The sequence below is a fragment of the Crocodylus porosus genome, unplaced genomic scaffold (genome assembly GCF_001723895.1).
Source record: "Crocodylus porosus isolate Cpor-Errol unplaced genomic scaffold, CroPor_comp1, whole genome shotgun sequence".
Classification (NCBI taxonomy): Eukaryota; Metazoa; Chordata; order Crocodylia; family Crocodylidae; genus Crocodylus; species Crocodylus porosus.
This window is the reverse complement of record NW_017728932.1, coordinates 11,666,496-11,692,028: the sequence shown is the minus strand read 5'-3', so window position 1 is coordinate 11,692,028 and position 25,533 is coordinate 11,666,496. Positions and strand designations below refer to the sequence as shown.

The 25,533-nt window shown below is 49.8% G+C and overlaps 1 protein-coding gene across 1 annotated transcript; it reads right to left on the bottom strand.

The window, feature by feature from the left end:
• Positions 1 to 1,079: 1,079 nt before the first annotated feature.
• On the bottom strand, positions 1,080 to 16,981 carry AKAP1 (A-kinase anchoring protein 1). Its single transcript, XM_019545604.1, has 10 exons — positions 15,277 to 16,981; positions 13,223 to 13,356; positions 11,901 to 12,027; positions 9,422 to 9,549; positions 7,717 to 7,894; positions 5,876 to 6,026; positions 4,796 to 4,863; positions 3,971 to 4,044; positions 2,957 to 3,022; positions 1,080 to 2,800 (listed from the first exon to the last, which is right to left on the bottom strand). The coding sequence occupies exons 1-10, from the start codon at positions 16,934 to 16,936 to the stop codon at positions 2,738 to 2,740; spliced, it is 2,649 nt and encodes an 882-aa protein (XP_019401149.1). The 5' UTR covers positions 16,937 to 16,981; the 3' UTR covers positions 1,080 to 2,737.
• Positions 16,982 to 25,533: the final 8,552 nt, after the last annotated feature.

The window sequence follows — 25,533 nt, the reverse complement described above, 5'->3', positions numbered from 1 at the left end:
GCAGTGGCCAGCAGATTCAAAGCGGAGGCAGGAGTACATAGTCAGCAGCTCAGCTACCCCGATACGCATCCGTTCCCTGTTAAGCTGCAGCACAATGGAGCTCCTTCCCCGGGGAAGGGCAAGAAAGGCTCAGCGAAGGGAGGGCATTTGGAAACCAGAATTCAATTTTCCACTGAGCCTTTCCTGCATCACCCTGAGCAAGTCACAGTTTTCCTTGTAGTTCAGCTCCCCTCTCGTCTGGGAAACACTGGGATTTCCCTGCGAGGAGAGATGCAAGGACCAAATCCATTGCTGACTGCAAGTTACTCCAGGCCTGGGCCATAAAGGTCTAGCAAGTGGCTAGGTACGCAGGGATGGGCACTGGCCCACCCTAGGGAGCTGCTCGGCCCATGCAAGAGCAGAGCCCAGAAGCTTTGGGACTTGAATCATTTAACCCTTCCCCGGCAGGAACACCAGCTAACCCTCACTTGGTAGGCAGCTAAAACCCACTGTTAAGGCTACAATGCGGTCATAAAGAGCCATGAACGCAAAGGAGCCCGAGCCTGCCAGTCAGAGCTCAAATGCATAAAATTATGAGAGATTTATTTCAGCCAGCAATGTTAGCCCACAGAACAGCAGGGTGGCATATTTGCTTTCCAGAAACTACAGCTACCATGAAAGAGTACTCCAGAGAAGGGAACCATACCCAGGAAACTGATGCTTTTTAATCCCACCGCTACCCCAAAAAAAATCTACTAAAAATTACGTGACAGAAATGAGACATATTAGTCAACATGCAAGAGCCTCTCCCTTTATGCACCAATGCTCAGCAGACCATAAAGGGTTTGCAGGTTTGTTTGTTTTTGGAAGAGATTTATTTAAAAAAAGAATATAAATCCAATTCCCAAACTTGTTCACAAAACTTCATGTAGTCATCGGAGAATTCTACAAACAGGAGGAGTTCAGAAACTTGACCTTCTGGTATCCTGCTGAAAACAGGCCTAGCCTGCCATCAAATTGATTAAAGATCCTTTCCCAGCCTTGTCACAAGAGGTCTGAAAGATGAAAGCTCTCTCTCACCGCTTTTGGATTAAGACGACTTAAAATTTGCACTTTAATTGAAATGGAGGGAAAAAAAGCCATTCCAATAAGGTATTTTCTACAGGTTTAACCACATTACTGATTTAGTTTTCATTGGACATTATTGCAAACATGAACATTAAACCGTAAGGCCCAAAGACAGAATTCAAAAAAGAGAGAGATACAAATCAAATCATATTTGAATGGCTCTGATCAAATGTTCTTGTAGGTAGCTACATTCAGCAGTGCTTGGTGGACAGCATTAGGTGACCAGATGCAAAAGCCATCTATGAATCTGCCTGAAAACTCATTTCCTGAGGACTGGCTATACCAATGGTTTCCTATTAAGAGTCTTCTCTGCCGAGATAAATCCCAACTTGATACACATTTAAAGTTGATATACATTAGACGGTTCTTTTTTTTTTTTTTTTTTTTTTTAATAGACTTAAGTTAGCTTAAATTATTTCAACAAAATTTTAGATTCCACATCTGATGAACAAAAAAAAATAAAAAAAAAAAAATTATCAAATCAAGGAGAGAGAACACCACTGCAATATTAATTCCAAATTGTTACTTTTTTCCCCATTTTTTTTTCCCCAGCTCTGTACAGCAAAGTAGCAAAAAATGCATTGATTACAATTCATACCATACAGGAATCTAAGGAAATACTAAACCTGTACACAGCAGAGTGGAAAACTCCCGACATGTAGATGCTCCAAGTATGTCAGCTATACTAACGCACTCCAAACCGTTTCTAGCTACGGAGGACATTTTGGTGTGAAAAAAAAAGGTTGGGTTTTTTTTTTTGTAAAGATCCCTTTGTTTCCAGTGTTTTTCTTGTACAAAATATTACAGTGATTTTATATATATTTACACAGACTTGCACAGCTAGAAAATTACAAGTTACAATTGGGCTTGGCAATCAATTATTAGTTTTCTTTTTCCATGTACATGATTGGGAAACAAAACACTTCCAAGCTATGGCTGCAGCAATAACTTATCCTGCATTAGATACGTCTGCACAGAAACAGCTTCCTTCCCATTGCAGATCGAGTCTCAGACAGTCTAGCAAGGCTATGTGCCATAATAAGTGCCATAAATACAATTCATACACTCCTTGCCCAGCACCTGCAGGAGACCAGACAAATGCAGCTGGTCCAAGTTGGTGGCACAGCCTGCAAAAATCCATAGACAACTGAACATTGAATGCTTGACATACACTTTGTTGGCTTTATAGGCAGCATTTTCTTTTTTAAAAAGAGAGGCATCACTTTCAGTAGAAAACAGCCACTGAATCCTATGGACATATGCATTAAACAGGCCTTCAGCCACAGTTAACAAGTTGTTGGGGCATTTATTAGTTTCAAGCAAGCCCCCGATTTTTAACTTTCGAGACCAGGCCACGGACAGGTTTGTTGTTTTAAAGCTACCGTATCTTTTTATGGCTCTTGAAAAACACCCTGGCCTTTCGCCGAAATGAGGTATGCGTTTCAAGTGAAATGGTAACAGTTGAGCAAACCAGTCTCGATGGACCACAGGACTTTGTACAGTGGTGTAAACGAAGGGGTCTTCCCGAAGGGGTTGCCAAACCAAATTGTAATACAGTGCAAAAAAATCCCTTGTTTTTTTTGTTTTGTTTTTTTTAGAAAAAGGGCTGCCCGGCGCATCCAGGACATTACTAGTAGCTGTCAATCCACTGAGCAAATCCTCTTTCCACCAGAGCTCTGTTTATGGACACCACCTAAAGGGGGGAAAGAGACAAAGATGAAGGAGACAGCACAACAAATGCACCCATTTCTGTTAAATGAAGTCCCCCCCATGACTCAAATACGGTTTGCACGGACTCAAAAGGGTGTTGGGGGAAAATAAGCAAAACGTTTTTTGCTCGAGTACACACCTCATCTCCCATCATGCTCCACAGCTGTATGAGAGGCAGACCTGTTGCACTGTCATAATTTGTGACCTGAAAAAAAGCCAAGGGGTGGGGGAAAAAAAATTGAAAACCCGGAGGTGTGTTAGCATACAGCAGTTTAGAAGTATTCATTTTATGCAGCGTGCAATCCAAGCTGGTTGGTGTACCATGGGTGTCCTCAGTGGATCGCCTTCACTCCCTTTACTACTTCTTGCTCAAGTTGAAGAGCTGAACTCTTCAAAGCCTTCCCAATTACAAGGCAGCTGCCATGCGCCTGTCCCTCTCGCTATCCTGGCAACTTCCACACCGTTCCTCCCTACCCTACCAAGGGTAACAGGTCAGGAATAGCATCATGCATCTCCAGCTTTAACACTGCTACAAAACTAGTCGTGCAGCCAGCCTGACTTGGGGTTTGTAAGGAGGGGCACGAGTTCATAATAGATCGGCAGTCATTTCAGACAACCGCTTGCGATATGGTGAGGCTGGGAGGCGGGGGAGAAGAAAATGCACATGGAAGCCCATTTAACAGCTCTTCAAAAAAATCACAGGCAAGCACTGGGCTAAGGGAGCCAGACCAGAACCATGTGCCAGGCGGACACTCCTGGCTCCAAGAGATGCAGCTCTAGTCATCATCTGCCCCTCAAAAGGGCCAGAAGCTCACTCATACAGCGGGGTCCAACCTCAGTTTCTCTTTGGAGAGAGGCAAAGAAACTACTTTCCTCCTCTGCAAACTGCTCAGAAACCTAAAGGTGCTCTTGACGTGAGATTGAGCAACCTCTCATGTATTCTTGGCAAAACAAGATGCTCACTACCAAAATACGTCCCAGCAAGCGGGCTTGGAGAATTTCACTTTGCATTTGCCAGAGTCATATGGGGGGGGAAAAAAAAAAAAAAAAAAAGCCAACACACAAAAAAATCCCATGTTTCATGGAGAAACTACCTCCCACCTGCTCAAGCACAGGGAGCACTAGGGGTTTTCTAGACCTGTCTAGCACATACCTGCGCCAGGAGAGCCATCCCTCTGGTCATTTCGCCAACAGCTGCATCAGCCTCGGAGGAGAAGTGGTCCTCATCTTTGGAAAGATAAGAATAAGAGGACGCAAGTCAGACCCTAGCTTTCAGAGCTGAAGGACTGTGAGACCAATACAACCTGACCTCCTGCATTACTACCAGTGGGATTAGATGTTTACAGAGTACTCCTACTCTACCAGTGCTTTGCAGGAGGGCTGATAAAGTTGGTCTAAATAAAAGATACCAAAAATCGAACCAAAAGGCCGTCTATCATATAGCTTAGACCAATACAGCTGACCCCACTGGAAAACTCCCAGTGCTTTGGAGGGGCAGTTCTATAGGAAACTCCTGCCAGCGTTCGCAAAGTCGTTTCAATTGGAAGTTCGTGTACCAAATTAAGAAGTGACCCAGCATTTGTTTCTTTACAGCCACTTCGAAGACAGTCCACTCGCTGTCCATTCAAGTTGGAAAGGGCAGTCAAAGTAGCTCCAGGAACCCCAGCTGTCATCTATACACTTCTGCCAATTTGCAGCTTGAAGCGACGTGCCCTTCTTTTTTTTTTTTACAAGGGCTCTCCCCCCACTTACACAGTGAAAGACCCAAGCGCGAAGGCTATGTAGATAGCACCAGGGTGGCAAATTCAGGGTAAGAAACAAAACAAGGAAAAAAAAAAAGTTCTAATCCACGTATTGGAAACTCAGAGACTGCACTTGCAATGACAGGGAGAAAGCGCAGGATTGTTGCTTTTAAACTTATGCCGTCCCACTGGCTTAGCCCAGCACAGAGTGCTATTCTCCTTTGGCGATCTCTTACCTGGAAGCGGCACCACATTGTCTAGCAGGACTTCTGCTCCTTGGAAAGGTAGTGTTACAAAATCAGACCTGAGAAGAGAAAGAAGAGAACCGGTTTGAATAAGACTCGTTTTACCTTCACTACATGTTATTCTTTAAATCGATATTTAGGGGGTTGGCACAGCAGGACTGCATTTCAAATTAAAAAGGTAACCAAAAAATAACTGTTGTCCGCTCTACAAATGCGTGAGCAAACATCTGAGGGGAGCAAACTTTGCAGTGCAGATGCTGGACGGGGACTTGGATCCCGTCCTAGCTCCTCATGCTTGCCTATCACCTGTGAAATGCACAACACTGCCGCTCCCTTCCTGCCACCCTCGCTTTCATCTCCGCAGACTGTAGGAGATTAGGACCAGCACTTATGGGCTCAGCTCTTGACGTACAAGAACAATAGGGCCGTGAGTTTATGTAGGCATAACCGTAACACAAAGGAGACGGCAAAGCAGCTGCAGAACCTTTTAGACAAGCCTGGGGCTCAGGACAGAGGCAGAAGCCACTAGCCTATTTACTGGCTTTGAGGTTGCATACCCAGCCCATCCCTTTCTGTCCCCCCAGGCTCAGCTCCGTTGCAGCAGGCATAGACTAAAAAAAAGCAGACTCGCCGCCCTCCACGGCACCAAGGGGGGAAATCCTGGGCCGGGTGGACGTGCGGCACAGTCCTGCCTCATCACGCCCCATCCATCCCAAGAGCCGCCCTAGGAAGCCGCAAGAAGCTTCTAGGATGCAACACGGCCCACCACTTCTATCCCAATTCTGCTGCTGGGAAACTCCAGCAGGTCATTTGTCTCTGGCTCAGCAGCTTCCCTGCCGAAGTGGCAGGGCTTATACTCGCTCTTTGCTTTTTGAAGCGCTTGAATATTCGCAAGAAGACGAAGTTATACAAGAGCTGGGTCTAAAATCGCCAAGCGACCCCGGGGCTGTTTCATCAGCAGGAACTTCCTGCCATTTTCTTCAAACAGAGGCACCTTTACCTATCAAGCTGCGACACCCCATTACGAAGGGTCAACTGCGGTTCCAGACAAGGGGTGAAGAAGTCACCGACCTGATTTGCCTGAGGGTGTCTATTTTAACTCTCTCGTATCCTCCGTAGTCCACGTATCGGATCTCCACTTCACTGCTGTCTTTGAAGTAGCCGACGACTTGAGCCCGCCACCACGCTCCGTCCATGCCCGGGGCCGCACAAATAACGCCGACTGCCGAGCACCAGTGGGTGGGAGAGAGACACGAGTTTGGCGTTAGCGCTTGCATCTAGGAACCCCCTATGGAGCTGGTCACCAAACATGCAAGGGCCAGCTCTCGGTACGTGTGCACACCAGGCCCCTTAAGGCGAGATAAAACGCACCTTTCCTTCGGTCTCGTACTTAAGACTCATGATCATAAGTAAACTGTCCAATTTTGACATTACAGAAAAAGCGGCATTTGCAAATTTTAGCGAGCGATTGCACGGCCCCACGAGAGCACGCCGTGAATCCAAGCGGTGCTGGACAAGGTAGCGGCATCCACCTGCCGTGCTCTGACAGCTGCCTTGACAGTCACCCAGCTCCACCCCTGCACACGGGCACATCAAGGCTGCTCCTCCCTTCCAGCTCCTCGGTGTGAAGAGAAGGGAGGGGGATGCTTTAAGATGGTCGCCTTCTTAAGCCCTACCGGGGAAATTGCTAGGAGGAGATATGCGCCCTAGAGGAAGAGCCCCGTCAGCCATTCTGCTCCCTCGGTCTGCACCACACACCAGCAGGCTGGAGGCAACGCCAGAAATTATACCTCGAAACAGGAGGAAGTGTTTGCAGCGAGGGATATAATCCTGATGCTTTAATTAAGGTGCCAGCAGCAAACATCTTTGAAATGACACCGCAAAGATGCTCTCTGACTAGCAATACTAGAGGGAGAAGAGATGCACCAAACAGCCAGGGGCTAAGGCAATAAGTACCCCCGTCCCCCCACAGGCAAACTAGTAGCCCCCGTTTGCAGCAATGGCAGCCGGTGTTATTACAGTAGTTCTTGCTGGGTCAGATAGGACATTCAAAGCATTAGAAGGAGCGGCCAAAGTATTTCTGGTTTGGATCAACCTTGCAATGGACATGAGGACTAGGTTGAACAGCCAGCCTGGATCAAGCTCAAGGCCCACCGAGTTCAGAAATCCCATCTCCAGCAACGGCCGGTGCCAGACCCTCCGGAGGAAAGCATTCAACCTCTGCAGTAGGCAACCCCGAGTAATCTGCACCTCTCCCTTGGCACATAAGCTCTGGGGGCTGAAGCCAAGCAGACTCGGAGGTTCAGTATTCCTTCAGGTCCATGCATGCACACCCAGGCAGACAAGGATCTCTGGCCTAGTCTCATATCTTTTATTAGACCAGCACAAATGGCCACAGCATTCTTGGTTAAGAAGATTTTTACCCCTGTGCATGCACACACACACTTTTAATACAGCTTTAAAAACCTTGAACATAAAATGCCAGCCATCCTTGGGTTCTCAGTATTTAGGAGCCTACAGGTTCCTTGCTACGTTCGCTTCAGTAAAATTTAAATTCCCCTATTTTATTAAAAAAATTAGGAGTAGATGGATTGCCTCCCGGTTTATTTATTTATTTTTTAAATACAGGTTTTTTCTTCTCTCACCCAATTCCAGTGGTCACTGATGCTCTGCCATCTGGCGATGAGCAAAGCTGAGACCATTGAAATGCCCCTTCCCTTTTAGTTTGGGAGCAGACGAACGCCCACAAGCACAAGCCTGCGTACCCCCCGACTCAAGTTACACTGCATAAGGCTACCAGGAAGGACCGGTGACTGTAAGGCGACACTGAAATAAGGCTGCACGACTCCTGCTTCTCAGGATTGCAGAAAAACTACTCAACACAGCGGCGTGTGGGCAACAAGGCTACTTGCCTTCTACTGGCGTCGGCAAAGTCGGGATTCCCGGTTGCGAATAGCAGACGTACATCTGCTGGTCCAGGCTGCGCAGGACGTGGAAGGTGGGGTGAGTGTGCTGCTGTACAAACATGTGTCCCGCGTTGACCTGGTTAACCACAACCACCTCGACGGTGACTCCGTCGGGGAGCATCAGCTGCCACAAAGAAAACGCTTTCATTACTACGCAGAAATGACATGACTATTATTTATTCCAAAGATGAGCAACAAACTCGCTTTCACTTGTCTCATTCATCTGAGCTCATAATGGAAAGCTCAACAGCTCACAAGCGTGACAGTGGGCCCTAGTGCAAGTTTAGGACCAATCAGTTGAGCCACTGATGTCCTGTGCTCTGCCGACAGGAATAATTTTGGGACCAAATCCTTCTGGGAAAGGTCTGTACAAACTTGTCAGCAGCAAAACAAGAAACCCTATTCAGGCACAGGACAGGGAGGCTAAAAGGCACAGCAGTGCGAGCTCATCATCTCATACCATCTTCCCTACCTACTCTAGTCCTAGCATTATAACAGCTCCTAGGAGACAGAAATTCCTGGTCCATTTGAGCTCCTGGTCTAACGAGTAAGTTTGGGATGGAGGTTTCTGCAATTAAAAAAACAAGTAGAGCTTATGCCCAGGTCTGTTCACAGGAGCCACTGCATTTTGGGGTATGCCATTACTTAGGGCCTTAGATTTTGCTATTGTGGCTTAAGCGTCAGGTTTATAATGAATGTGAGAGGATAATGCAAATGAAGTTTTCAGGAATGAGCCTAGTGCTACCGCCTGTGGCAACAGGTGAAGGCTAGCCGCAGTATGTAGTCAGGCAATATATAGAACGTATGCCTGTAAACAAAACAAAAAAATGGAAATCATCATTTCCTGGCAACCCCTGGAAAGTGAGAGAGAAAGTGTTGCCCGGGAAGTGCAGAGACTACTGCTAGTTCTGAACAAGTGCAATAAAACACCATAATAAAAAAGGGAGAGCGATGCAATTAGTGCAGACAGGCTGGAATGGTATCCCTTTAGTGACGAGCACTACGTGCGGTAGCTGATCAGCTCGGTGTTTGACTACACTGTAAACGCATTTTAAAGAACAGATACTCCAGATGCTCAGCCACAAGCCAAAAACCCCAGAGCACTTTTCTCAAGCAAACGTGCCTAGTCTGTAGGAAAAGCCTATTATGTCAGAGGCACATACAACTGCCAGAGATTAAGCACGGCTGGGTTAAGGATTTGAATAGGATGTCCCAGAGCACGCTGCAGAAAACCCGAGTACAGGGCAGCAGCGTGACAGGTGGGACGCGTCTGACCTGCAACTAGTACATTTGTACTAAGTTACGGGCAGCTGAGGCAGAAAACCAAAAGGATGGCTTTGAAGGCATCTGGGAGGGGGGGGGGGCAGCCAGCGCTTGCAAAGGCTGCTTGGTATGAATAAAGTGTTGCTGCTTCGCAATAGAGAAAACACATGCACCATCCCCCCCAGCACATCCATCTACGATACCAGTTTGTCTGACACCCACTTACTGGGCGATAGCTTTGCTCCAGAGCCACCGTGGAGGCTTGCTGAATAGGAAAGGACGGCCAGATTGAAGAGAACGCAGCGTGGCTCTGCGGAGCTGCCTTTTAAACACAGCGGCTAATTGCAACCTAACTAATATCAAGCCAGCATGCTGCCTTGGTACTCACCCATGAAGTCATAGGGAGAGAATGGAGCGCCAGTGATGGGGGAGGAGGGGCATAGATGTTGCTGAGGTTTAGTTCTTTGAACTTCTTTCCAATCAGACTCAGCGCTTTATCTACATGATGCTGAGAGCCTGGAAGACAGCAACCCGGTCGAGTTAGTCAGCAGGATATACTGGACAAGCCCCATGGCCGCACCTTTGTGCCAAAGCTACGCCAACATGCCTCATCACTCGATTACCAGGTTCCCTTCTGTTTCTCCAGCGCCAGGCCCCATCCTAGAAAGCCGAGATGTTTTCATTCTCTGCATTTTGAGAAACTATGTCATCGACAAGCCTTTATGCCGACACCATTTCAATGCTAGAAGAGTCCAGCCGCCCCTCCTATTGCAAAAGCGGGAACCATTAGATCCTATGCACTGGTTTGAATCTCTCAGGCAGCCCCCGACCCAGACCTGGGTAGTGGAAGTGCAAGGGTTAGCATTTCAGATTAACGCAATCTAACAGATGAATGCCTCCTCTGTCAATGCGTGCTAGCAGCAACAGCACCATCAGCAATAAATGTTAGAGGCATTCAAGGGCTACAGTGCTCAGGGCAATCAAACCTCAGTGTGGGACTTTGTTGTGTTTTTTGTTGTGTTTTTTTTTTTTTTTAAATAGCTTTTTAGATAGTTCAGTTAAATGGTTTTCACAGCAGTCCAACCGCTTATAAGAGTCTCTTCACACCAGTTTATTTCTCAGCAACTTGGAAGATGTGTACAATAAGTTGCGTGTCGCAGGAGCATCTACAGCTCATCCAAGAGAGCACATCTAGCTGTGGCAGGTGTTGGACACATACAAAATGCAAGTCTCTGCCCCAAAAAGCAGCAGTCTCAACAGGAAAGGACGTTGACTCTATTTGTGTGGTCCTGGCTGCAAACTGGACACTTCTTCCTTTTTTTGGTCTCATACCCTATTTAAAATCTCAGTTAGTTCATAGCAGCAAAATGCTAACAAAATGACAAAGAGAGGCTTGGTGTCTCCAGCCAGCACTATGTGCAGACACCTGGCTAGCAGCTTCAGAAATAGGGGAGGGAACGCTGCTATAAACTGTTTTTCCCTGCAAAAAGCTTTCCCTGGAAGAAGTGGCACTGTAGATCTTGCTAGAGTGTAGCTGAATACAGCTACTAGTCAGTGCATGCACACAGCATACAGAAGCCCTACTAACAGCATGAATCGGAGCAGGCCCCAATGAATACAGAGCCAGGCATACAATATACTTCTGTGCAGAGTAGCTCATTACTTTTACAGACGAGCCTCCAAGGCCAACAGAGTGAACCGATGTGACCAATAAGAGACCATCGAAACAGAAGCAAAAAAGCAACAAAAACCACCCCCAAAAAAGAGAGCGACCTGGCCAGACGTATCCAGTGGGAAGGATGTGCTAATTCACGAGAAGTATGACATGGATGTGGAGGTGGAGGATGTCACTGAACGCGAGACGTTAGCCGAATGTGCTGTGAACACAACGTTGTTTCGAGCACTTCATAAGAAGAGGGCCTGGGAACCCCTGAACTTCGTACTGGGCTTAAGCGTTATGTTCATGCCTGTATCACCAGCAGACGACCTGTCCAGCACTGGGTGTAGTCGGTCACGGATGCTAGTGCCCAGGCTTGGTTTGTGAACAATAAGCCTGGATGAGTTTTCATTACCAAGAACCGACGCCTGCAGTCTCTTCCCTGAAATACCAAACCCATTCGAGGTACGGCATCGCAGATGGTATCCTGACAGCGCGTGTACAGACCATCCGACCTGAGGGCTGACACGACTGGTAATACCTCACTCCAGAACAGTATTAATGGATTCAGATAACAACACTGCTGGGGTCCTACAGCTACCCCTTTGACCAAGCATTCATTCAGGTAGAAGTGTATTTTAAAAACATGCACCGATATCATAGCTTCAGACCAGGCAGTTCTTGTTTAACGCGTGACAACGTGCATTAAGGCGCACCTTCTTCCCTGCTGCACACGCTGCTTTGGTTTGCTGCTGTCTGCAGCACGGGGGAATCTGTTGCTGTTTAGACCTCTCTCTACTGGTGGGTACAGAGCAGACTTTGGAGCAAAGGACCCAGGCCTGTAATGCCCCCGAGCAACAAGAGCCTTCCTTTTCTCCCCCACCAAAGAACCACATCACCTCTACAGAGCAGAGCAAGACATCACCGCACCCCTGCCAGCTAGACGGGGCTATTCAACAGCTGGCGCTTTCCCCGTGTGCGTTTCACACCCTGGTCACAGAGCAGCTGCTGCAGCGGGGCTGCATGCGCGCCGGTCGGTGGGCAGCAGTGGCTGGCGTCTGCCACTGGAGGCAGGCAAATACAGGCATTGCCTCCGTGTTGCGCTGAGACGACAGTAATTCTTCACCCATTTATAGCCACAGTGCCCTCCAGGCAGCAAAAGCCAAAAAAAGCAAAAACAAAAACAGCAGCCAAAAATGGTTCCCCTCACCTTCTATGTGGCAGATCTGGAAGTCTTGGGTGTACGGTAATGTTGAGATATAGATTTTGGCACCGGATGTTTGCTTCAGGAAACTCACGTACCTCCCCTGCTTGCCGATCAACCGGCCGACCAAGTGCTTTAATCGAAAGACAAGACGGAGAAAATCAGTCAGGAGGGCAAACAGCACCATCAGCCTTTAATTTAATTTCACCTACAAGGATGGCCCACTCCTGTGGCCTTTTAAAGTTGGCAAAAAACCCAGTTAGCGCGAAGCCTAGGGAGATTATTTGGAAGCTCAAGGCAGGACCTTCCAAATAACGGAGGTTTTGCAAACATCATCTTTCTGGCCTGTACAAAGGAAGTGCGGTGAAGGTGTTAAATGGCCCGGTACAGACCACTGACTCCAGTACCGATGCAACTGCACTTCCACTGAATACAGCCCCTTAGGAAGGTTTTTAATGTTCATCTCCTTGCATATGCTACTTTGGGAAACATCAGGTCTGTTTGCACTGGGCTGTGAAATGGATTCTTTTAATGCCCAGGTGCAGCCGTGTCTAGGTTATACTGTGCACCCTCTCCCTCAAAAACACACACACACACGGTCTCGGTACGCAGCTGCACCAGCAGCAGGCACATGGCCTCTAAGCCGCAAAGGCAGCCTGCTTCGCCCACGGGGAAGCAGACTCCTTCTGTTGCTTGGCTAGGGATCTTCAGGTTGACTCCCGGGCATGGACCTTTTCCAAAAGGAACTTGTGAAATCATTCATGGCTTCACGGCTTGAGGCTATAAAACCAAGCCTTGGGAACAGAGGAAGGGAAAAAAGTCTGGAGAAGGCAACCCTAGAGAAAACTGATGTGCACAGAGACGTTATCAGCATGTTACGGCGCTGGGTCTTGTAAACCAGCTGGGCCCAACCTTCAGAGTTGGAGCAGTGAACACGGAAAGGCAGTTTAAAGCTCTCCTTGTGCGCAGAAGCCTTAGCAGGCCCCCTACCAGTCCTCTGAGCTTTCCAGCTGGTATTTTAAGGACTGTAAACTCATCACCCCAAGAGCAGGCAAGCCTGATGCACATTACAGACACAGGGAAGCGCAGAAGTGCCAAGGCCCGGATCCAAAAGATAACTGGGTGTCAGAATAACCTCAAGTACAACTCAACTCATCACAGGAGTCGGACATCAAGACACCCACATGGCTCCAGGCCCCAAGTCTTTGCAAGAGGTCAGGTGGGGCCAGGCCTCGAACCCAGGTGACGACACCCCGTCCTTTCCAACTACTACAAGTTTTCCAGGGTCAGTGCATGGAGACACTGGCACCAGGTGCTTGGCTTGTTACCTTTGGCACCTCTATCTCCCAGATAGTGAGCTCTGACTTATTTGAGTCTACTCCTGGCTTGGAGTTCTGGCGAGTCTCCGTCTTCCCGAGGGCACAGCCGCTGTCCACTGAATCCATGCTGTTTACATCTGAACCTGCAAAAAAAAAGACCACAGTTTACAGATAACTCATGCAGTCCATCTCCGGCTCGCTTTCCAGACGTGGTGAACTGAAGTTTAGGCCTCACACTAAACATTAGCCTACCGTGTTCCTACATTAGAGGCCCAACATTCAGATTTTCTATTCCTTTTCAAGAAAGGAGTCAAGACTTTTGGCGCCTCCCTTACACGACTTAGTCAAAACAGACAGCCTTGTGTACCACACATCCTCCTGAACAATGCAACATGTGAGATGGATACTTAAAGTAAAGTTACGTCTTCTTACCAGAGAGGTTTCCATTACATAACAATAGGCAGACCATAGCACTGTGGCAGGCACACACTATTGTAAGGTTAAAAACAACACCGGCAGCCATGGGCCATTATTGGTAGCAAGCAACATCCATGCTGCAGAAGCAAAGATGTTTCTCTATGATTAAAAATTTTAGCCTGGAAGGGATCTGTCTGTTGTACTCAGAGCTACTCGATATCTGGGAAAGGAGGCAGAGCCTTCTCACTCGGGGGCCAAGCTGACACCACGTTTCTGCTGTTGCGAGCCCAAGGTAGAAGCAATGGGCAGGGTGAGCCAGTTTAAACCTAGAGCTGGGTGGCAGGGCATCTGTCCTTGCTGCGAAGCACTCCTGAACCTTCAGCCCTCTGTTCAGAGGAAGGGCCCTGGTCTACTGCAAAGCCCGCAAGTGTCGTGAAGAGCTTTTGCTCTGTCTTACAGAGTCGAGGACACGCTCCCGTTTGAAAAGGACAAGACTGGAAGCTGCCAGCTTCTTAATAAAACAGAACAGCCTTCATACGTTGCAAGGCAGACGCAGGTAAATCACTGAAAGGATAAGAGGAGCACTGGTCCCACTATTTACTATTTGCTCAGAGCTCCCGGCAAAGGTTTGGCAGCAACAGGCAGGGATTTATGCTGCACGAAGAGGGTGTAGAAGGTACCAGCAGAGCTTTTTTTTTTTTTTTTTTTTTTTAAATCATCTTGCACTCTCCTAGTAGCCTCTTTCCTCATCTCCCCCCAGCACTCAATATGCATCCTCCCAGTATATTTAAAACAAACCCACAGGAGTTGCACAAGGTACGACTTCAGGCCCTGCACTGGAGCTCTGTTCTCTTGGCTATTCCTATAAAGCACTGCACCCGCAGGGCCAGGGCACTGCCTTTTCATTTACGCTCACTGCAAGCAGCAGCATCTCTCATACGGCTAACCCCAAACCCCCAGTAAAGGCAGCAGAGCCTGCAATCTAGCAGCAGGCAGCACCGCAGTTGCCCGGTGGGGATTATAAAACTCATCTTGTCATTAAAGACTGTTTGCCCAGCAGGGTCTTGCAGCTTTTACGAAGGCTAAAAGGTTAATGGTTGTATTGGCCCGTACACACAGTTAGCCGTGTCGCATCCTGCTAGGAACAACCCACCCAGTACCCAAGAGGGAACGAGCAAGGCAACACGTGCCAGGGAAGGAACATCTGTAAGCCAAAAGGCACTGGCCACGGACACTGCCAAGCAGTACCGTTGTTGCTCGCCGTCTACATTGAGGACAAAAACCTAAAAGCTTACAGGGTAACCTCAGGCTCTGTGCTCTGGGGGCTTAGTCTTGCTGAGGATCCTAAACCTGATGAAGCAGACCATGTGCACACGTGTTTTGGTGGCAGGCGGCCAGCGGATGTCAGCTCGCCACGGTTGGTCTCTGGAGCACTCATCACCATGGGGTGTAAAAGCTGGCAGCAAGCAATGGGTACTTAAATTCGTCTAAACATAAGGTGCGTCTATGTATAAACCTCTAGAGCTTTTCATTACTGGGGGAAGCCAGCCACAAAACAGGCCCGTTACAGTGATGCCGGCTGGGATGCCAGCGCAGAGGCCATGCGCGGTACACGCAGGGGTCTCCCACGCACCCCGAGCCCTTACCTCCTGAGTGGTCTGCATCCGTCTCCGTGGCCCAGTTCCTCTCGTGTCTCAGATCCGGACTGTCCTCTTTCAACATCCCATTGCTATATGGCACTTTGTCGTCTTCTGGTAACTTGGGGGTCACAGGCTTCTCACTGGGCACCAAGCTCTGCTCGATGGAAGTATCCTGGATGGCAGACGTGCTCAGCGAGTCCGTATGCTGGCCTGCCAGGAGAGACAAGGAGGTGCTCTGCAATGGATCCTCCATGCTCATCCCATCTTCCGACGTGCACGCACTGCACCCGGAGTCCTCCATCGCCGGAGGCGACTCCTCCAACGATGCTTGGCATTTTGCGACCAAAGTCCGACAGGCTCCTGGCACCTCGCCGTGTGCAGACCTCTTTGGTTGAGGGTCTTTCGAGGTCTCACCCTGAACAGGGTGAGATAAGCACCCGTGTTTCAAGTAGCTGGAGTAAGTCGTGCAACTGTCGAGTTTCTCTTCTGCTCCAGGTGCGGGTATTGCGGTGGCGCTCTGGGCAGCGGCAGCCTTGCTCTCTCGGCTGGGCTCTGCCGCAGGTGTTGGATCTGACAGCAGGGTGCTCACTCTTTCCTGAGGTCTATCAGCCTGACAAAGCCTACTGGACACATCACTTACCGACCCAGACAGCACTTCCCCAGTGGCTGCTAAGATGACCTTAGAAATAATCTGTATAGCAACTTGCTCAATTTTCTCAACTTCATCTTTATCCAAACTCACTCCTCCAGTTCTCTCTTTCTGCAAACCATCTCCTTTCGACTGTGTACACAGGGCGTGCTGGTCTTCCCTTCCCTGACACTTCGGCACAATACTGCCAGTCGACTCAGACATCTCTTTCCCAGATGGCTCTGAGCAGACAGACTCCACACAGCTATTCGGGAACATCCCAACTTCAGACTCTCTTTGCTTTGAATCAACTTCTCCAACCTCCTTCTGATCCTCTTCATCAGAAGCAATAGGCTGGGTATCAGCTTCCTTGCCCGGCTCTGGGCAGGGGGCTGGTGAAAGGCTGGGGTCCACAGACGTAGTTTCTGGGCACTGGGTTTCCCGAGGCGGCCTCTTCAAAGCATCACGAGTCGTTTCCACTTCACCCAGTCTCCCAGTCTTTCCAAAAGGCTCTTGGGCCGACTCCAATGCTGGACACACCAGTGGCTGCTGGCCGAGAGTTGCACTGGAAGTCGACTCAACGCTCTCCAGGACTAGAGGGGGAGATACCTGTGCAGGGGACCCGCTTTCCTCCCGAGACACCGCTCTTTCCAGTTTGTCACTGTCGTCATCCAACGTGTCGAGTTCAACGGCCGTCATTACTGTGGCAGGAAGGTTCTCGGACGAATCTGACCCCTCGAGAGTTCGAAGCGAGAGAGGAGGAGTCACTGACCCCAACGATGGCTTGGGAGGAAAGGTTTCATTCTCCGGGCGGCCCTCCGCCACCAGCACAGGGAGCACCCTGAGGACGTTCGGTTCCTCTCCTGATGAAGGCTCCTTTTTGGGGGGTTCGATCCTCTGCTCTTGCACACCGACCAAGACTTGCCTATCATGATTGCTTTCACGCTCCTTTTTACGAGAGAAGAACCACCACCACCCGATCAGCGCCAGCACTCCAGGCAAGGCGTATGGTAAGAATCTGCGGAAACGTAAAGCCATCCTTGACAGCCTCAGCAATTACACCTAGAGAGAGAGGGAGAGACACAAACAGGTAAGTCATGTTAAAAAAAAATAATAATTAAAAAAAAAAAAAAAAAGCAAGGCAAGAGGGGAGAACGGTTCTAGCATCCAAGCCTTACGAATCACTCTCCTTTGCTAACTTTTCAGCACAGCTGACGCATCTTTTCCACTTATTGGTGGCTTTGCCTAAAGTGCTCTTCCCCTCGGTAAAGGAGCATCCCTGCCGGGTCTGCATCATCTACAGGGACATAATCCTGGACCCAGGCAGCCAGGACACCTGGGGTCTACCCCCCTCTCACGCGCTGCCCTGCAACGTGGCCCTGAACAAGTTAGACGCCGCATTTTACACGGCGGGTTTCCCTTCGCACCGTCCATCTGCCTTTGGCTATAAGTGAATACAGCCTATGCACTTTAACAAGGGAGCAGAATCTGTCGTTGCACGGCGCGCGTCTAACTCGTCTCGTGCCTGCGGTTAGTGGCTTTCCCCACTGCGTCTTTCCAACCCGTCTGGGGTGAAACAGAGCAAAACTCAACCCCTGCCGAGAGTAAAAATCTGAGTTTCTTGAAGACAAAAGTGTTACCGCAGGCTCATAAAATACACCCGTCCATAACTGCTGAAAACTAACTCGAGGAAAGTTTGTGCATCAGAACAACGATGCTCTGCGGTTTACTAAGAACGAACTGGAAGATTTACCAACAGATGCACGGCATTTCAACAGCACTTTCACTTGGCAGATCCCCAAATGTGGGATCAGTCAGAAGCCACTTCCTAAATTATTCTTTTAGAAATGCTAGAGACCCAGGTGAAACTAGGATGCCTTAAAGTCCCAACATGGCCATTCAAATGGGCGATACCCGTTCCTCATTTTGGAGATGGCTGCCATTACTCAAGGCGTGACACTATTTTTGAGAGATAGGAACCAGCGCGGTCCTCCCACTTACCCATAAACCACCATTTTTCTCGGGCACCCAACTCCTCCGGCTAGCACAGGACGTGGGATTTAGTAACACACGTGGGAAGCAAGCCTGCCATTCACCAACCTGGTATTCCCAGGAATTTACTAGTCCTTCTGTCCCTTGCACTAATCACCGATTTGCAAGCTAAGCAGATTGGTGGCAAAACTAACATGTTGGCCCCCACCTCCCAGCCCCCTTCTCCCCCATCTGTTTTCAGTTCGCTGCTTGTCTAAAGAACGCAGCTATATAAAAATGGGAGTCCTGAAGTGGTGAATTGGGTTGCAATTTTAACGACAAATTCTTCTTCTTGGAGAGACCGTCCCAAGACACTGTGGCATCTGCCCTATTAGACAAGTACGACACTTATGCACTGCCAAGTAGCCGACTGCCACAATGCAACCAAGGATACCTGCACTGCTTTTATTAGGGAAGGATGTTAAAAAGGTACCACTGACAGAGGACCACTGGCTCCAAGCAGCAGTTGGGTCATTTGTGCTTAGAAAGACCCCTGCAACGGTCTACTAACCCTACATGAACGACAACAATATTTACAGGGGTGTAGGTTGTAGCCGTGGTGGTCTAAGGACATGGGCAGACAAGGCTCTTTGGGTAAATCTGATCTCTTTGATTAGACTAACTCAAGTAGTTGGAAAAATTCTTCTTTGCAAGCATTCGGGTATAAGTACCCTCGTCAGGCTGAGGAAACATCTGCAGTTAGCGCGTGCTCTTCCTAGATGGAATGAGTAGTAAAGAAGCCAGAGGTTTCATGCACGCAAGAAACAAATACGAAAAAAATATCAAAGTAAAATACTTAGAAATAAATTAAGAGCAATATTTACAAGCACATACTTACGGATGCACGTACTTGAATTTTCAAAGTGTAGCCAGAAGATAAACCCAAATACATGCAGGCGACAGACTGCACAGTGCTGGGGATGGCTTGAAGTGGTTCTCCTGCGCTTAAAACCAGTTACTAGAGTAATTGCCAAAACTACATTGCACTCTAGGAACTGGTTTTAAGCGCAGGAGAACCACTTCAAGCCACCCCCAGCACTGTGCAGTCTGCGTAGCCCGAATGTCTGGTTACACAGAGTAGGTTTGGCGTAGGGTACAGGGTACAGCAATATCAGAGAAATCCCTTAGAGCAAAGTGGCATGGTAGCCTTTCATTACGCATCTGTTACTGCAAGCTATCTATAAAAAACAGTCCATGGGAAGATGAGGATTTCAAAAAAATCTCGTGCTGCTTGGAGGAGGCGGGCCACAGAAATACTAACCAGCTAGTTCATTGCCTTCTCCTGAGTTGCAGCTGTTTAAGAGGAAAGTCTTGGACCAACAGGATCCAGAGCGACGAAGCAAAGCCCATGGTACCGGCCCACACTGCCCCGGCAGCCACCGCGAGGCAGGTGTTATTGCCATTTACATGGTGCAGGGGAAGTGCTAGGAGCAACACCCCAAGCCAAGAGCTCCAGAGAAGATGCCAGCATTGCTTCAGCCGATCTCCAGTGCAGTGTGGGACGAAATATTCCCCCACAGGGAGGTTATTCCCTAGCCCCAAAGTACTGGTTTCTTGCACCTTAAATATTGGACAAGACACCAAACAGACAACCACTAGTCTGATCCAGTACAGAAATCGCAGACAACAAGGACTGGAAGGGACCTCAGGAAGTCACCTAGTCCAACCCCCTGCTCAAAGTATGGAAGTCCCTAGGTATTTTCCCCTAGAAGTTAACATCTGCTTCACTGTTACAGACCAGCCATTCGTGGACGCTCATAAATGAAGTTAATTTAAGAGGAAGTACCTTGCAACCTGGAGTAGTTTCACTGTAGCTTTGCAGGGGGTCCACTACTCCACCCCGGCACCGAGACCGTTTCAGGAACCAACACACGAGAAGGGACCCAAGTTTCTCATACGGGTTTGTTCTCACCAGCATTACACGCCGAATATACAGGACAAAAAGCCAGATGCCAGAGTGCTCTTATTCCTGCTCCATGAGTCAACACTTGGATCCTACAGCAAGAGTAAAAAGCCAAGAGATTGCTTCAGTGTCATTACAAAGCATCCTGCTGATAATACATGGTTAAGAGGAATTTCCCTACAGCTTGCCCTGTGACTAAGTTGGGCCACAAACAGATTTGCTCCATGTTGGTAGAGTTGGTGCTTTGAAAGTCAACATTTCTAGGCAGCGTGTTCAAGGGCAGGGGAAAGCAAGTGAAAAGTTTTAGCATCCGGTGTAGTTACGCACTACGCTATTTGCTGACGCCACAACAGATTTAGGGTACCACTAAGTACCCCGTTTCAGCCCACGGAGGCTGAACAAGTTTCGACACTTCTCAACACAAGCTGCTCTTGGCCACCGTGACGTCTAGATTACCGTGGACCTTCCTCGCACTGACCTAAACGACAGCCTTGATGGCATCACCAAGGGATGGGTCTCGGCAGCGCAGTCCCAACAGGATTTATGGGTCTGAGAAGCAGCAGTATCTTGCCTCTAGGTCTCAGATTTAGACAATCAGCTGCCAGTGCCCCCAGGAGGCACAGCCGTCACGGCTTGGAGGAGGCACGTATAACAGGTGAGGCCACCAAGACAGCGACACCATCACAATCGACTAACTAGCAACATCGGCGACTGCCAACAGCTGGAACAGCTACCTTTGAAGCCTAAAACGTAAAATCACCGCAGGTCATATTTAAAGCACAAGGCAGCAGGTCGAAGAAACGGCCTCCAGAGCCGTCACGTGAAGCAGGACCTGGCCCTTCGCACAACTGCGTGCCTCAGTGGCCAGCGCAAAACGTGGCTGCCTCCTCCTCCTTGTTGCCGCTTCCCACGTCGCCTCGAGACGAAGACAGGCAGGAGTAGATGCATTAGCTGTTTTAAGCGACTCCGACAGGGTGCAATATAAATTGGACCGCGATGCTTAGCAAGTGGAACAGGATTGGGCCCCAAGTCTTTTCCCAGCATTAAGCTATTTCCACCGTCCAGGGCCAAGGCACCGACACACACCGCAGCTCGAGTCCAGCACAAGGAGATCTCTCCCGAGCTCCACGCGGCATCACTTAATCGCAGCTCCTCTACTTTAACAAACAGCTACCTCCCGACGCTGGAGGGGCTCAGGCGCGGGCGCTTTCATGGTCTATAAATAGACAAATTAGCAAAATGCCGCAGGGAGGCTTGCTTCTTCCTCCTTACATTACAATGAGACTCGGAGAAAGGCAGGCTCCTTTATGGATTAATTTCAGCACGTTAACAAAATTTCAAGGTCATGCGAGTTGCTAATCCACTCCGCATTCAGAGGAGGGGCATCGTACCCCCCCCCCCAACTCTCATCCGCCGGAGGCTGCTGAGCCGAGATTACACCGCAGATATTTAGAGAGATCCAGTCACCGGCCCTTTCGGCTGGCTCCAGCGCCCCGCTGCCCGCTCCGACACTTTTGCTTACGCTTCTCCTCCTCCGGGGCAGAACGGGTTCCCTCCAGCCCTGGTTACATTAAACAGTGCTGCAAATCCGAGTTGACACAAGCAGCTTTAAAAAAAAGTCCCAGCGAACTGCAGCGGCAGAGCTGCAGGTTAGAAACGCTCATGCCACACTCGCTCCCTGCAGGCTCTGAAGTTGCCATTAGGGCAATTCTCCCTGGACCGAGTAGAGCACAGTTGCCTGCATTTGTTTTCACCCAGCAGCATAACCTCTTTCCAGCCCCTTTTGCTGTTTCAAATGGGGAGGCAGCTCTCCCATACTAATGCTGCCGGGTAACCTGCCAACAGGGAAACGGGAGACGCTCAGACAGGAACTTTCCTCTTTCCAGCGACTTCACAAGCCCCCGGAGGGGCAGCATGCTATTACCAGTAATGGATCCACGACTGCCACCTGCCCCCCTTCCAAGCACCCCTCCCTCCGCAGCTATTGCTGCAGTACACCAGAGGGCAAAGAGTCGCGGTAGTTTTCCCACGAGGCGGACCTGAAGAAACCTGGGGTTTTCCTCCACCTGCCCCGACTTCAGCGGGGCTCTCCGCCGTCCAGCTGCCGAAGACGAGGCCCCGGACTGTGAAACGTTCCCGACCTTTCACCACCGGTGTGGTTTCCTGCCGCCACGCTCCTCCAAGCATCATTCGCGTTGCGTAAAGGCAGGGCAGACGTGCCCTTCCTTGACCGACAAAGCCCATCCCCGGCAGCGGGAACGCAGATGCCCGCTACCCCGGCTGCACGGCGGGACGCAAGGCTTGGATACGGCTCCATGGAAGAGAGGGGGGCTTTTATCTCGGCCGGCGAGCAACAGAAGCAAAGGTGGTTTTACAGGAGTTTATAAAGCATCTCGGCACCTGCTTGCTAATGGCCAATCTGGAGGAGCAGTGTTTCATGAAGGAGGGAAGACGGGGACATCAAAAGGTGTCTGCCAGCACTCGGGCTGGGAAGTGAAGTGTTGTCCAGGTAAGCACCCGCTGGCTAGTCACTGCAGGGGACACCCTAAGGGCACAGTCCATTCAGCAAGTCCTGAATACCCACTAGCGGGCCATTTAAGGTGCTTCAGGTTGGGAGAGAATTATTTATTTGATGGAGGCTGGTCGCCTAACCACCCCATCCCCCCAAAAAGTAGACACTTACCACCATGTGAAAGTCCATGCTTGCAAACAGAAGCACATAAGTTTTCACCTGCTGCGTAATCTCCGCCTTTGCTGCTCAGTGCAGATTGCATTGTCCCGTGGAGGCAGCTGGGAGGGAGGAACAACCGAGTCAGCTAGGCCCGCTTTTATTCTCGACCACTGAGTCACCAGGGGAGCACAACTTCCCCTCCACGCCATTACTTAAGGTAACAACAAACAAAAGCAGCACTTGCATAATAATTTCCTCTGCTGCAAACGCTGGATCCAGCCAACGAAGAGCCCGAACCCTCGTTCAGGGGAAAAGAGCAAGCAAAGAAACAGCCGTTTGGCAACAGTTGTATTAGGTAATCTGGGAGCGGCTTTGAAGATGCGATGCACCAATTAACCAAAATTTAAATCTCATCTTATGCCACGAGCTCAAGTTAGAGGCTCAGGATTTGTTTAAAGCACGGAAGTCAAGGCTTTTAATCCTTACGAAGGCCACTGAAAACCGAAGGCTGCACATTCCTAGCGGAAGAGGTCCGGATGTACGCCGCGCAGTACAATAGTGCATTGTGAGCCGTCTCCAACGTTCGCTTGCTGTGCGCCGAAGTCGTGTGTTATAATTACTGTAGAACCGCCCCACGAGCCGTTTCATTGGCGTGCCACAAACCCAAATTAACACGCACTCATCAGCTCACACACGCCCGTTTGCAGCAAGCATCCCTGATTAAACACACAGCCCTATTATTGTCCGACTGCCTATGAAGTGGGACCAACTGCACCGAAACAATAGCGCCATGCAAGTCTGCACTGCTTGGTGACAGGGGAAAATCCCAGACCCGAGGCTTGGTCAAACACTTAGGAATAAGCCACGTGCTTCAGTGCATTATTTCTGCCTTTTAAGTAAACTTCAGCTCTTAACTCCTCAGTCAACATCCTTCCCCAAATGCCATGGTTTAGTTTCATGCCACTAATGGCAGCAAACAGCCACCCCCAGGCCCACTAAATAGGAGTTAAAGAAGGAGGAAGATGCTAAGTTTTGCTCAGCATCCAGGGAATTGCATAGAAACCAGTGGTTTTACACCAGAAGCGGGCAATTATTTGCCCCCTCACTCCCCCTGCAACAGGCCAGGGCCCACGCGCCCCACACCTCCTCCCCACTACCGCGCTAGGCAGCCCGGAGGCCACGCTGACGGAGGTAGCGACAGCGGTGGAGAGGGGACGCAGCCCAGGCAGCAAGAGAGGGAAACGAGGGAGGCAGATGCTTTTCCCCTGCACCGAGCAATGGCTTTTGCCTGGTTGCAAGCGCTGCTCAGCGTGGGCAGGTGGCTCGCTGTGCACGTGGCTCCCCGCCACTCTCCGTGGGACTGGGACCAGCAACAGCTGGAAGGACTCCTACAAAACAGAGTCCAGTCACGGAGCCACCCCAGCCCCACTGCATACCTGGGGGGGCCAGCTGTGCCACAGGCCAGGTGGGGCCAAGGGCCCCTCCACAGGCCCACTCATTTTACATAACTAGGAACAGGACTCAAGGGGAGGTGACGGAGATGCCACTTTAAAAAGAGAAGCCGAAAGGAGGATTCAGTGTCCTAAAGTTGCAAACGACCTGTTGCACACCAAATCTGGGGACACGTAGCAGTACCCCAAATTCAGTATTCCCGCGATCATGCCTAGAAAGCTCATTTTCACTTGCTCAGCAAGACGGGGCTTTTAAGCTGCTGCAGGGAACATGCAGCGCCACGCATCTGCCTTTCCCTTGCCCCTCCATCCCCAAAGGCCACGAGTATTTTCCTGTGCAGCTGAGCTCGACAGGGACAGGGTTTTTATTAATCCCACAGACATTTCAGGAGGTCAGAGGAGACTGCATTACGGGAGCACAGAGAAGGAAGGGGCTTAGGAGTTCACTGCCAGCTTCAGATCAGCGCATGCAAGGCCCTCGGCCTCCCTACCGCACTTGACGGAGCCTCATCCGACAGAACAAGCCAGTACGGGAAATGCTCCCGAACGAATGCCAGAGGCTTCAACGGATCCAAGGCAGTCGGTTTCAGTTTTTGTCCGCTCTTTCAAAACCAGATCTGGACACCAGAAGTCCCACTTCCCAGAAGAGAGGCCCCAGCAGAAATCAGTGCCAGAAATAAAACTGAGTCAGTGCTGCTGACATGAATCATGGACAAGCATTGTATACATGTCGGCCACCACCGAGTGTGTGTGTGTGGGGGGGTGGAGATATTTCGGCTGTTCCTTCTGCTCGCAGATTTGGAGGCCGGGACGTCGTCGGTGCACGGTACCACAGGGTACGCTCGAGAGCTGCATCACACAAGAGAGTCCCCAGACTGCACCCTGCTAGATGTCCCCAAACTCGGGTCTTTTGCAACATCAGGAGGGGAGTTAGGGCCAACTCTTCTGGTCTTTACTCAGCAATTACTACAGGATCTTTGCCTGAACAGGAGCCACAGGCTTGGGCAAGGCAAGCGTAAAGCAGCACTGGCCTGCCTTCGAGGAAGTCGAGGACACAAAACTCATTCCACTTGTTTGCATTAGGGTCTCGGACACGATCAATGTTTCGAGCCGGCTTGTTCCCTTGCCAGGGCAAACAACCCTTCAGTGTACAGATCCTTATAAGGCTACAAATGTTAAACAGCACAAGGTTTACAGGCAGGCCAAGGATCCCAGCGCTTGGGATCCAGAAACAAGCCCAGCAAGCATCTGTTTCAGCCGATTTGCAAAACATCCCACAACCAGCCTCCTCGGCTGTACAGTCGGTCACCATTTGTGCTTTTGAGAGGTGTCACTCCATAGACTTGGAGCAGACGGACACAGCGCAGCCAAGCGATCTCCAGCCCAGCCGAGTTCGGTCTGCTGCTATTGCAGGTACCATGGCAGGGAGGGGGTAGCTGGTGCTTCACTTCAGCTTTGCTGGCTCCCCACCTCGCAACCACAGGAGGAGTTGCTCCCATCAAAGCATTTTAGGATACCGTGCTCCAGGCAGGGAAACCGAGGCACGGAGGAGTGAGGGTACCGTGCTCCAGGCAGGGAA